This window comes from Epinephelus lanceolatus, chromosome 10, assembly GCF_041903045.1.
Source record: "Epinephelus lanceolatus isolate andai-2023 chromosome 10, ASM4190304v1, whole genome shotgun sequence".
NCBI lineage: Eukaryota > Metazoa > Chordata > Actinopteri > Perciformes > Serranidae > Epinephelus > Epinephelus lanceolatus.
In genome coordinates, this window is record NC_135743.1 from 9,209,843 (window position 1) to 9,221,995 (window position 12,153).

Consider the following 12,153-nt stretch of genomic DNA (forward strand, 5'->3'; position numbering starts at 1 on the left):
TTTATCCCTCAGTGGAAACACAGATTCAGGTTGTAATTATCAGGAAAACTGGGCACTTTTCTTATAACGACCTCTGGAAAAAAAGAACATAGCGCATTGAAGGATGTTTGAAAACGTGAAATAGAGAGCAAAGACGAGTGCGGGACGAACCATTTGATACAACAAGAATTCAAAACAGGGTTTGAAAGAGTCATTGGTGCCTTTTTTTTTATATGATGCTGTTTGTTCCTTGTCTGTTTTAAAAAAAAAAAAAGACAACAAACTACTTTTAAAATGTATTTGTTCTTTGCTGTGTATAATTTGTAATTTGCTACTTTGTTCTACTAGACTTGTGTAATAAATTAAGCCTTTTATAAGTGTAATAATTGTCACTGGCATCATTTCAAGCATCGTAAAAACAGAGTGCTGCCTTTTACATTCATACAATATGATCAACAGCAAATTCTCAAGCTTATAGTCGGCCTAATTTCAGCTGATATACTGTCCAAATCATTACTATATTAGCACTGTGAGCACAGTATACATGTATGCTGACGACTGATTGTTTTCATTATTAATTAACGGTTTTGTGTATAAATAGCCAGAATAAAGGAGGGAAAGTTTAATTTCCCACAGCTTTTTTTTCCCCAAAACCCAAAGATGTTCTATTCACTATCATATATGAAAAAAAAGTCTATTTTTCCTTTAAAAATGACCAAAACAGATGCTAATTTTTGTTTTTTGTTGATTAATTGACTAATCATTGCAGCTCTACTGTTTAATACACAACCTGACCTCATGTCTGTATCTACAACTGTGCAAAATACTTGTACAAATATAAAAACTGTATTGTCTTTGGGTAATGAAATGTAAAATGTTGCCCAAAAATGGACATATGTTCTTTTTGCTGGCAGACATTGCAGATTCGTCACACCTTTTGAGTCTGAACAGTGTGTGTGAGTGACCAGCAGAGGGCAGAACAGCACAGTAAGAGTTGAGCAGTTCATCACACCTATCCGCTGATCAAAAAAAAAAAAAAAGAGCTGCAGCATTGCAACAGTGTGAATCCCCAAAGATTTACCTGCAGGAAACCCAACTCAGGTATTCACAAAAAAACACACAGCAGAAATGGTCAGTGTGACAAGAAAATGTAGTCTATGTCAGATCTTCAGCCTTCAAACCTGATTTTCTCTGAAATTATCTGAAATTCTTCGACTTATTTTCCATTGAGAATAAAGGGCCGAGGTCTTGGAGTCGTCGTCCCCCAAAAAATTGAGCATTAAAGACTTCATTTTCTGCATTCTGTTGAATTTTATGCACCACCTTGTGCCTTTTCTGCATCATGTTATGGCAGAAATGTCACAGTACTTCCTGCTTCAACCGTGCAGAGTTGCTTCTTCATGTTTCAGTGTTATGGCAGATTGCAACTGTCACTTTTGAGGTTGCAAACGGCCACCAACTACTTTACTGAAGGCATTGTTGCACCCATGAGTCATGTTCTAGTCTTCTGTTTTTACTGGGGGGTGAATGTACGGATATGGTGAGGGGGACATGTCCCCTCTGTCCCACCCAAAGACTATGCTGAGGGTAAAGGTGCTTTTGTGTAACGCAGCCTTGATCTGAGGGTCAACATCCTGAGTTAAAAATGAAAAAATAAGACTTAGCACTGCAGAAAAACTTGATTTCATTCTACAGAATTTCATCCCCCAAAAAAAGCTGATGTGAAATGATCTCTTACTCCTCATTTGCAGATTCAGTTCGTCACAATGAGCTGCTTTAAGAGTGAACAATTTAGAATTATTTATTAAACTTAAGCTGCAGGCTGCACACAGCTCAGTTCAAAGGGTAAAACTGTACACCAGCACACACAGTGCAGAACTGAAAGCTGCGACCTCCAGCTCAAGTTTTTTTCATCTCTTGTCTTCTTTGTAAAGGTTGCATAGATTCGTGTGCTTCGATCTAACTAAAATAGTTTCAACATTTTGTGCAGTTCTCTTCCTACTGAGTCACCGTGTTTAATTCCTTACAGGATGCATAGAAAGGCTACAGAGTGGCTTATTATTAGCGGTGGACACAGACCAGAATGAGTCTGCGCTGACATTATCATGGAAGAAATAATTACCATAAAAAAATCAATATCCTGCATACATACATTATACGACGAGGTGGAAGATTAAAAAGGAAAGTTTCCCGCTGCAAAGCTCTAATAGGGGTTCCATTTTAAAAATGGCCTCATTTCCAGCTCTTATTATAGTCATATCCCATATCTGACCAGGCTGGAGACTCGAGTGCTTATTAAAAAGGTTCATCCTGAAACCACAAATGGAGCCCTTAAGGATAACAGGGACAAACACTACAGAATGTGCTAATCCTATCTGGCCCAGAATCTGCTTGTAGACACTAGAAGAAACAATAAGCCAGACACGAGTCCTCCAAGTGTTTTCATCCTCCCGGTTCACCAGAGGAGGTAGAGAGAAAGAAAGAGACAGAGAAAGGGATGATAGCATTACTCACAATCCATTACCACTCCCTGGAGACGCTCTGCATACAGAGTGATGGAGGGAGGGTGGTGGTGAGGAGGAGGAGGAGGAGGAGGAGGCGGGGGGTTGGTAGTGTGAGGTAGAGAGAAGGGTTTGGTTTTGGAGGGTGTTTGTTTGCTGGAGGCCCGGCGGTAAGGCAATATGAAACTTGATTATTCCTTTTCAATAACCATCTGCTGAGGATCCCGCCGAGACGTCGCAGGTTGCTGATTAGTTCGTCAAAATAATAGAAGGCTCTTGAATAGCCTTGTTAAGATGTCTAACTTTAAGTACAGTCGGCAGCCCAAATCATTGTTCGCTCTGAAGCACACGATAATGATGGATTGACTGATGCAGAGGGATGTTCCTGCGCAGGCTGCAGCCATTTTTTAATCAAGTTTGTTTATTTTTAAGGGCAGACAATATACAAAGTGCTGGAGTAACAATACATGAAGATATATTTTTTGACATTAATACAGAGTATGTACATTTACTATTTACACTTAAAGGCACAGTTCACCCCAAAATCAAAAATGCATATGTTTCCTCTTACACATAGTGATATTTATCAGTCTAGACTGTTTTGGTGTGAGCTGCAGAGTGTTGGAGATATCGGCCGTAGAGATGTCTGACTCGAGACAACATCACAACTAATTATGTTATCTTAACTCGCCCTTTCAATTTCATTGCAAAAAAATGCCTCAAACTTTACAATGTGCTTTGTTTTTTTTAGAAAAGCCGCTGTGAAATGAGCTATTTCATGCTGCAACTATTCCAAAAACAGCAAAATCCTGGAGGGCCTGGTTACTAACCGAGTCGAGCCTTTTTGATGTCAGTGTGAGATTGTTGGGACTGTTTAGCTCATCAGCTGTCAGCCACCATCCACCATCACAAATTATTTTTGCAATTTTCATATGGCCCGCAATTTTATTGCAAGAAAAAAAAAAATTAAAAAAGCCTAAAAATACTGCAGCATGCATCCCTACTTTTTAGAAAAGCTGCTGTGAAATCAGGCATCTCAGGCCGCAACAATCCCAAAAATAGGCCAGCCCTCAGCTTGTGGTGCTCAAATCACCAAAAAAAAAAAATTACATTTAAAACTCAGCAGCAATGTCTCTTCACAGAAATCATGATTTGGTTACCCAAGATAATCCACAGACTTTGTTGTGAGCAGTTTCATGTAGGAACTATTTTCTTTCTACACCTGCAAACTGTATCACTGAGCAGAAGGACGTGTGCATCTACTCATGGGCGAGAAGCTTGTGCTTGTGACAGAGTGAGATGTAAACATTAATGGCGTCCTCCTCGGCTGAGCTGTAAGTTAGCTAGCTCAGTGGTGCTAGGTGAGCTAACAGTAGATGCTGCTTCCTTCTGCCCAGTGATACAGTTGGTGGGTGTAGTTCGGTAGAAAGAAAATAGTTCCTAGAGTTGTCTTGTTTTGGTCTGAATCAGGGACTAATTTTGTTACAAGCTGTATAATTGCCTAGAGTTGGTTCGTGTTCTCACGGCAGCATTTACAAGCGGACCAGATCAAATGCCTTGTGTGAGAAAGCTGCTCTTGATTGGTCAGAATTTCCATGTGGGAAAAATCCAGGAAGTAAAGCAAACGTTGAAGACGAGTACACTTGCAAGATAAATGTGACACTTTCTAATGTCACAATGGAGGGACAACTGCGCAGGTTGATTTTAGCGCTGCTCATCGTGGACTATATTGCTGTCATTGTTCATTTTAGTCAAACCATACAGTTTGAAAACGAGGCGCGGCTCCAACTAGAAAACAATGTTTTGATGCATTGGATGTGCTGAATGTGCATATTAAGGCAGTACAGGAGGAGGTGCACATTAATAATCCTCCAGGACTGTAACATGCTCATGTTTAACCCAAACAATGTGTCATGTGACTGCAGATGGTTCAGATCCAGGTCGGAACACGTTCTCACCACAAATGAACCGCACCAGAGTTCATTTGTAACCAGACCGAGACCACCTCTTCAAGAAGGTCTCAGTCTGGTTGTTTTGCCGTGCACCTGAGTGTGATTGCTGTGTTCACACCTGCCCAAACAAACTGCATGTAGGGGGCAAGCAAACTTGAATTTGATTGAAACGAACCAAACAGGGCAGGTGTGAAAGCATGCTTAGAGACAGGCAGGTTCAATGCCACTCTAGAAGATAAAAGGGACATACTTTTGTAGGAAAATTACCTCCATTTATGTCGATTTCTTTTGGTCGGATAATCATGAAAAATTTGAGTTATTTTTTTTGAAGGGGAACCTTTGTGTGGCGGACCTTGTTTGCTAGGATAGAAGTCAGAGTATTTTGTTTGGGGACTGGTATTGTAGATTGATAATGCAGCATTGGTGTCTTGTAAACCCATGTGTGTTTGGCATGTTTTTGTGCATGACACAAAATAAATCAATCAATAATACTGCAGAGAAGGCAGACATCTCTAAGGCCAGTAACACTCAGCAACTCACACCAAAACAATCTAGACTGATAAACACATCTACAGGTAAGAGGGAATGTATGTATTTTTGATTTTGGGATGAACTGTCCCTTTAAAGGCATCACAGCGGTTTGTACACTCAGTCTTTCCCCCTCTAAATTCCCCATTTGGTTGATAATAAACTTTTTTTCCCCCACTCACCTCCAGTTTCTGTTTCAGTGCCATCTGGCCTTCTCTTTGACTCACTTTAATCCATCTGTTACCTCTAAAACCATCTCCGTGTGTCCCCTCCCCACCATCTTGCCCCCTTACCGAATTTCACTGCAGTGCTTTGATACTGTAGGTGGTTACGTTAGCATGTTAAACATCGCTAATTTGTACAAAAGCCACTCCTGAGTGTGTCGCAGGCAGGCCACAGGTCAAACTGTAGTTCTTTGGAAGTATTTTTTTGTTCATATTTGACAGCAAAACCGACAGCATTAAATGTAAACACACACTTATATGACATTTTGTTCATGATTTTGAAAAATACTCATATGATACACTGGATTTGACACATCAGAAACAAACAAGCTTTCCAAGGTTTCGATTGTACAACTTTGATATCTTATATACATTTACTGAAAGCCTTTGAATAACCTCCCATATCAAAACTTATCCAAAATCAGTGACTATACTGTACAAGTGACTGACTGCTTCACCCAAATCAGAAAAATTGGTTTCCACTTTTGACTCATGATGTGAAGTGCCCTCCTTTGTAATCATTCATTTCATTTTCTAATTGCCTTTCAACACAAGTGTCGGCTGTCGAGTCGTATTAAATGCACCACAGCTCAGCTCTCAAACCTTCGCAGGGACTTCAGAGCCAAAATCCCCCGACAAACCATCATCTGAGATCGCACCCTCAACAACGTAAAGCCCATATACAGTTACTTCAACACTTATCCATGCATGTCCCTCCATCTGTCTGATTCCACTTCAGATAAACATTTAACACTTTGGTAAACATTTGACAGGTTTCCAGAGAGTGACGGGGCAGTAAACAGGGGACGGGGTCGAGCCGGGATGAGGCAAAGCGGGAAGGTCACTGCAGACAGTTTGTCCATCAAAGCGTAGAGGCTGGGAAAGCAGCAGCAGCTGGGAAAACTGGGACATATTTTTCATCTTAAACCAAGAGGAACCTGTGAAAAGTAATTACCCCTGATTAGAATAATGGAATTAAATGTTTTAGGTCTCAACCTCCCCAGCCTCTGTCCTCCACTCCCTGGTTGGTTCTCGGCCCCTTTAGCCCAGGATGTCCAGGTAAACCGGCGGGTTCTTGACCAGGGCCAGCAGGCGGCTGTGGATGTCCTTGATGACCATCCTCTGCTGGGGCTCTCTCTGCCAGCAGCCCTGCATCAGCAGGTACACCTCCTTGGGGCAGGTGCGTGGCCTTTCCAGTTCTCGTCCCTGCGTGATGCATTCAATGGCCTGTAGGGGTGGGAATTTAAAAACTAGAATCATAAAAACAACCAATCAGAGCCGAAGTCTTAAACTCAGATGTTAATCATGTCAATAAGTGCTCATGAGCTGCGGTCAAGCTATCAAATTAGGCAGTGCTGATCAAATATGATTAAAAATTTTTTTTTACTGTATTGCCTATTTCTCGCCTCAGGTGTTTTCAGAAACATATTTCAATCATATTTAGCAGTGAAATGATAAAGTTTGCGTGGGCTGTGTTTCATTTTTAGCTTGACTGTTTACAACATGGCGGCCAGGTCACAGACGTTCTCATTTTATAGCTAAACAGTACACTAAAACAGTGGTTCCCAACTGGTGGGTCGTGGTCCAAAAGTGGGTCACAGGTCCACTCTGAATGGACCGCAAGTGACTTGTGAATGTGTCAAGTTTGTAGAAAAACACACTTTAATTTTAAGTACAGTAACTTTCCAGCACAGAGCTGTGGTGGAGGTTTTCTGTCAAGTGCTGTAAAGTTTAGTTGATTCAAAACACACATTAAACACACATTAAACATGGCTTAATAGAGACAATTTCAAAAACAAGTCAACAAATCAGCTTCACTATAACTCGCAGCATTCACAGACAAACAACTGTCTATTGCTGGACACATTTTCCCCACAAATACAACATGCTAATGTTTTTAGCACAAGCCTATGGCATTTTACATTGTATAAATTAGCATAGCGGCTAGCAGACATTTCCTCTACTCATATGAAGCCAGGGACAACTGCAACATTTAACAAAGGTAACGTTTGCAACTCACAAGGTTCACCGACAAAACAACTGTCTTATACTAAACATGTTTTCCAAACAAATACAACATGCTAACGTTATTAGCACAAGCCTATGGCATTTTACATTGTATAAATTAGCCTAGTGATGAGCAGAAATTTCCCCTACTCATATGAAGCCAGGATAAATCACACACAAGAGTTAAAATGCTATTTTTGTGGAGGCTTTATTGTCTTTGCAATTTATTGTTTCTTATCTGTGAAATTAAAGTAAATAAAAGCTTCGTTTCCACTGAGGGAAATGGTTACAGCTTACAGAAAATAGACAGTTGGTCTGTGTCGCCAAGACACCTAGTTACATTTCTGGGGAGGTGCACAACAGGCTAAGGCATAGGGTACAAAACAGGCTCTATGTTGATACAGAGCCTACCGCGTAGGTATACAGCGTCATTTGGACACAGAAGTATAAATTTCGCCTTAAAGGGAAAATCAAATGTGGTTATTAGTCATAAATGTCTTTTAAAGTTAGTGTCAATCCACACGGTAGATGTTGAGATACCTTAATGGATAAGAGAACATTTTCCACTTCTGGGGATGATTCAGTTTTAATTCTCAGGCTGTGCTAAAATTCATTCAACGGAACAGTGGATGCTGCACCAAGGACATATTTTTTTAACTAACAGATACTTTTTGGTAGAACAACCTTTGTATCTCCAGATTTACAGATATGTGTCCATTAGCAGGGACCTCAGGGACAAATGAGAGCAGCCAAAATATGAATAACCTCCAGCTCAGACTCTAATGGCCACAATGACTGATTGAGTTCACACGCTCTTGCTGCTCAGTGAATAAATCACTGTCGAGGATGAGAGAGAGGATTTCGCTGCGCTCTCCATTTGAAGGGTTACTGACTCAATCTCTTCCCCATTGTTAACCTTGGCCTGATACAATGAACAGAAGAGCTCTGTCAGCGCTGAGCCAATTCACACCAAAATGGCCTGTCAGTCAGCCTCACAGCTCAGCACAGAGAGTCACAATGGCTGCCCCAAAATGGCCGCTGTCGCCGAGTCAGTATTTTGGGATGATTTATCTCCGCCACTGCGTGTTTAGGCAACATGATAATTTCGCCTGTTCCTCATTGGCCGAGACAGATTGGGTTAACAAGGTTAAAGCTCATTGGCCCCGGGCAAAAATGAGAGCCAATGAGATTAGAATTGAGTGCCAGAGAAAAGTGATCTACCCTTCTCTTGAAAGGAGAGAGGGTTTGGGCCTGTAATAGCACCGCTGTGGTCGCAGTGGAGTCCCACGTCTTGGTGCTCCACCTGAAAAGGCTAGACTGGACTGCCCTTAATTACTATGAATTTATTGATTAGTTTAAGAGCGCAGAGCGGTGAAAAACTTCAGCAGCATATGCTCTGAAGTATCCACAGCTACACTGAAAATGTTTTGTTCTGCAAGTTTGGATTATCTGAAAGCAGCAAGACATTTCAGGCTGCTATTTGGGCTACAAATGTGTTTGCACTAGTACGTGTAGCTACTTTAAGCTAATCTGATATATTTAAATAATTTTGAAGCACCTATAATCAATATTTTTAAACAACATGACAGTGTAAAAACAATGTGAAAGGGGTCAGTCTCATCAGTCTGTAGTTTCCCTCTCCTTTACTGAGCTTTATAACAATTTTCAGATCATTGTTTAGCTGTCAGACTTGTAAAATTACTGTTTTGTTTCCTCTCACTATCTCACAGCAGTGAGTTTTTGCCAACAGGGAGGTATTTTTGGTCAGAAAGCCTTAAAAAAAACCACAATACGCTTTGTAAACTCTTATCAAAATGTAAACCTTGCTGTATTAACTGTAACTGACAGAAAACATCCCTTTACATTTGTCCAAATGCACACAAACCATGTAAAGTAATGTTTAAAGTAATAATTTGACATTTTGGGAAATACGCTTACCAGTTTTTGATTTCTTGTCAAGAGTTAGGTAGAGGAGAAGATTGATACTACTCCTATATCTGTCCATTAAATATGTAGCTGTTGCCAGTATAGGATTAGCCAGCCAACCTAGGTGATAAAGTTTGCCTACCAACGTCTCTAATGCTCACTCATTAACAGGTTGTATCTGTTTAATCTGTACAAGATAAAGTGTAAAACAAAAGTTTTGGTTTCATGGAGGACGTCAGGAGGCCAGTTTTTGGTAGCTGCTGGAGAATTTTAAAGGAATACTTCAACCCCCAAATGACTGCTTGTATATCAGTTACTCGCCCTGCGTTACGTTGAATTCCTTGAATAATATTTCATTTTTATCGCATGCCTCCTTGGTGAACGAAGAATCCAAAAATGGCAAAAATTCTTGATGAACTGAAGTCATAGGGGTCCATGTTTTACAGCAACAAAACTGTGTCAAAACATCTACCTACAAACTCTCATTCATCCAGTTGGATGATCAGTACATCCCAAACAGACAACCCTTCCTAACAGGGAAGTGAAACTTACCAGTGCTTTCTTTAAGGCCAGACTCCACTGACAAAAACAGTAATTTTACCTTGCTGCACACAGGAGCTTCTGGTCTACCACTACTTTTAGTTCAGTTCATTCGAAAGGGTGGTCTGTTTGGGAAGTACTGACCATATGACTGGATAAATGAGACTTAAATTATGCTGCATGACATGTGTGAGAGATTGTAAATGGATGTTTTCAAGAATTTTCTCAGTTTTTGGATTTTTCGTTCACTGTAGAGGCATACAAGAAAAACATTGTCTTCACAAGTTCAACTTTGGAGAGGGTGAGTAATTGATATGCAAATGGACATTTTGCAGGGGGAAGTATTCCTTTAACAAAACAGGAAAAACAGTAACAATTAAGCAGTATGTATCGTCTCTCCCATAAACAATGCAGGTAAAGCAGTAAGAAGCTAACCAACAAGTTCAGTCATACAAGATAACTCCCTGTAGTTTCTTTTATCCAGTTTAAAGGCACAGTTCCCCTAAATTACATACACACTCAAAAAAGCTTTAGCCACTGTAGCCACTTAGATAGTTTCAGTTTCATTTGTTGAGGTTTGGAGGTCAAATTCAATTACCTCATGCCAAAATAAATCCTGATGTCTGACGGGAAATCTGAGCGCAGGGCGTCAAGTTAAAACCAAACAGTGAAATATTAAACTGTGTCTACAACAGCAGAGAGAAAGTACTCTGCCAAGAGACTACTTTCCCTGGGCGGGGGCACAGTCCATCCCACTGTCCAAGCAAGTAAGACATTTAGTTTACTGACGTCCTGTTGTTTGTCTTCTCGGTTTTAAAGTGCCGTCTGGAAACCAGATCATTCAAAATCCCATTGATTTTTATGACTATGCAAGTAAATAAAAATCCATCCTTGGAACTGGACCATATATGTCTAGATAGAGATGGTCATTTAAAAAAAAATGCGCACAGTCATTTTTATGGATATGGATTACACCAAGCTGCCTGCAGTAAGGTTTCATAGGAACTGTGGTTTTTTTGTATGCTCACAAAGTAATCTTTGTTAATCTGTCTTAAAATCACACTTGCCTAAAGTTTTATTACTCCATGCTGTACAAGATGCTAATTTGTCTAAGAATACAAAAGGTAAACCTGAGGAATAAAAGAAATAGTAAGTTTAAGTTACTGCTCTTATTTCTTGGCCAGGTGCAAGCAACCAGTGCTCAGAGCTCAGCGTGTGATACTGACGCCAAAGGCACCCTTAACATCTTTATGGGAAGCAGGTTTTCAACTAAATCCAATGTAAACCCATCTGGTGCAATATTTGACGCTCAGAGCAACTTATGTATGTTGTGTCCCAGTCTAGGGGAGCAGGAGTGCAACTCAGGCTGAACCAAGGCCAAAACAACAACTTTAGATACAATACAATACAAAACATGTTGCGCTCGTGCTCCTTTAGACGGGTGCATAACAATGATGTTTTAAGTAAAGTCCATCTAGGTGTCGGCAGGAGGAGAGGTGGGCTTGGCTTACCTAGGTGTAGAGCCTGTGTTAGTTTGAAAGGGGACGTGCTGACATAATTAAGAGAGACGATTGGAACCAGGTGCGGGGCCTCAGTCGAGGAGAGAGGTTTCTGAGGCCTGCAAAGACGACAGATGGTGGAGTTTCCTTCCTCCAGTTATTGTCTGCGTGTTTAATGTCTACAAATATAATGACAATTGAGTACTGACACTAAGCAGGAGACCACGGAGAGCAAGCTGACTGAGTGACTGCTGGGACAGCGAGGTAACAGGTAGGCCCACATCCTGGCAGCCTAACGTTTACTCCCTGGTAATATATGTACACTGAACAAAAATATAAACGCAACACTTTTGTTTTTGCTCCCATTTTTCATGAGCTGAACTCAAAGATCTAAAACATTTTCTATACACACAAAAGACCATTTCTCACAAATATTGTTCACAAATCTGTCTAAATCTGTGTTAGTGAGCACTTCTCCTTTGCCGAGATAATCCATCCCACCTCACAGGTGTGGTCAAGATGCTGATTAGACAGCATGATTATTGCACAGGTGTGCCTTAGGCTGGCCACAATAAAAGGCCACTCTAAAATGTTCAGTTTTATCACACAGCACAATGTCACAGATGTCGAAAGTTTTGAGGGAGCATGCAATTGGCATGCTGACTGCAGGAATGTCCACCAGAGCTGTTGCCCGTGAACTGAATGTTCATTTCTCTACCATAAGCCGTCTCCAAAGGCGTTTCAGACAATTTGGCAGTACATCCAACCGGCCTCACGACCGCAGACCACGTGTAACCACACCAGCACAGGACCTCCACATCCAGCATGTTCACCTCCAAGATCGTCTGAGACCAGCCACCCGGACAGCTGCTACAACAATCGGTTTGCATAACCAAAGAATTTCTGCACAAACTGTCAGAAACCGTCTCAGGGAAGCTCATCTGCATGCTTGTCGTCCTCATTTGGGTCTCGACCTGACTGCAGTTCATCGTCGTAA

The 12,153-nt window shown here is 40.9% G+C and overlaps 1 protein-coding gene across 2 annotated transcripts in view; it reads right to left on the reverse strand.

Moving 5' to 3' along the window:
* Window positions 1-2,869: 2,869 nt before the first annotated feature.
* ntrk1 (neurotrophic tyrosine kinase, receptor, type 1) overlaps window positions 2,870-12,153 on the reverse strand; it is a 72,506-nt gene continuing 63,222 nt past the window's right edge. For both annotated transcript variants that reach the window (XM_033640321.2, XM_033640322.2), the window contains exon 18: window positions 2,870-6,411. In XM_033640321.2, the coding sequence (XP_033496212.1) occupies window positions 6,226-6,411 (186 nt within the window). In that variant the 3' untranslated portion in view covers window positions 2,870-6,225. The remainder of the gene's footprint in view (window positions 6,412-12,153) is intronic.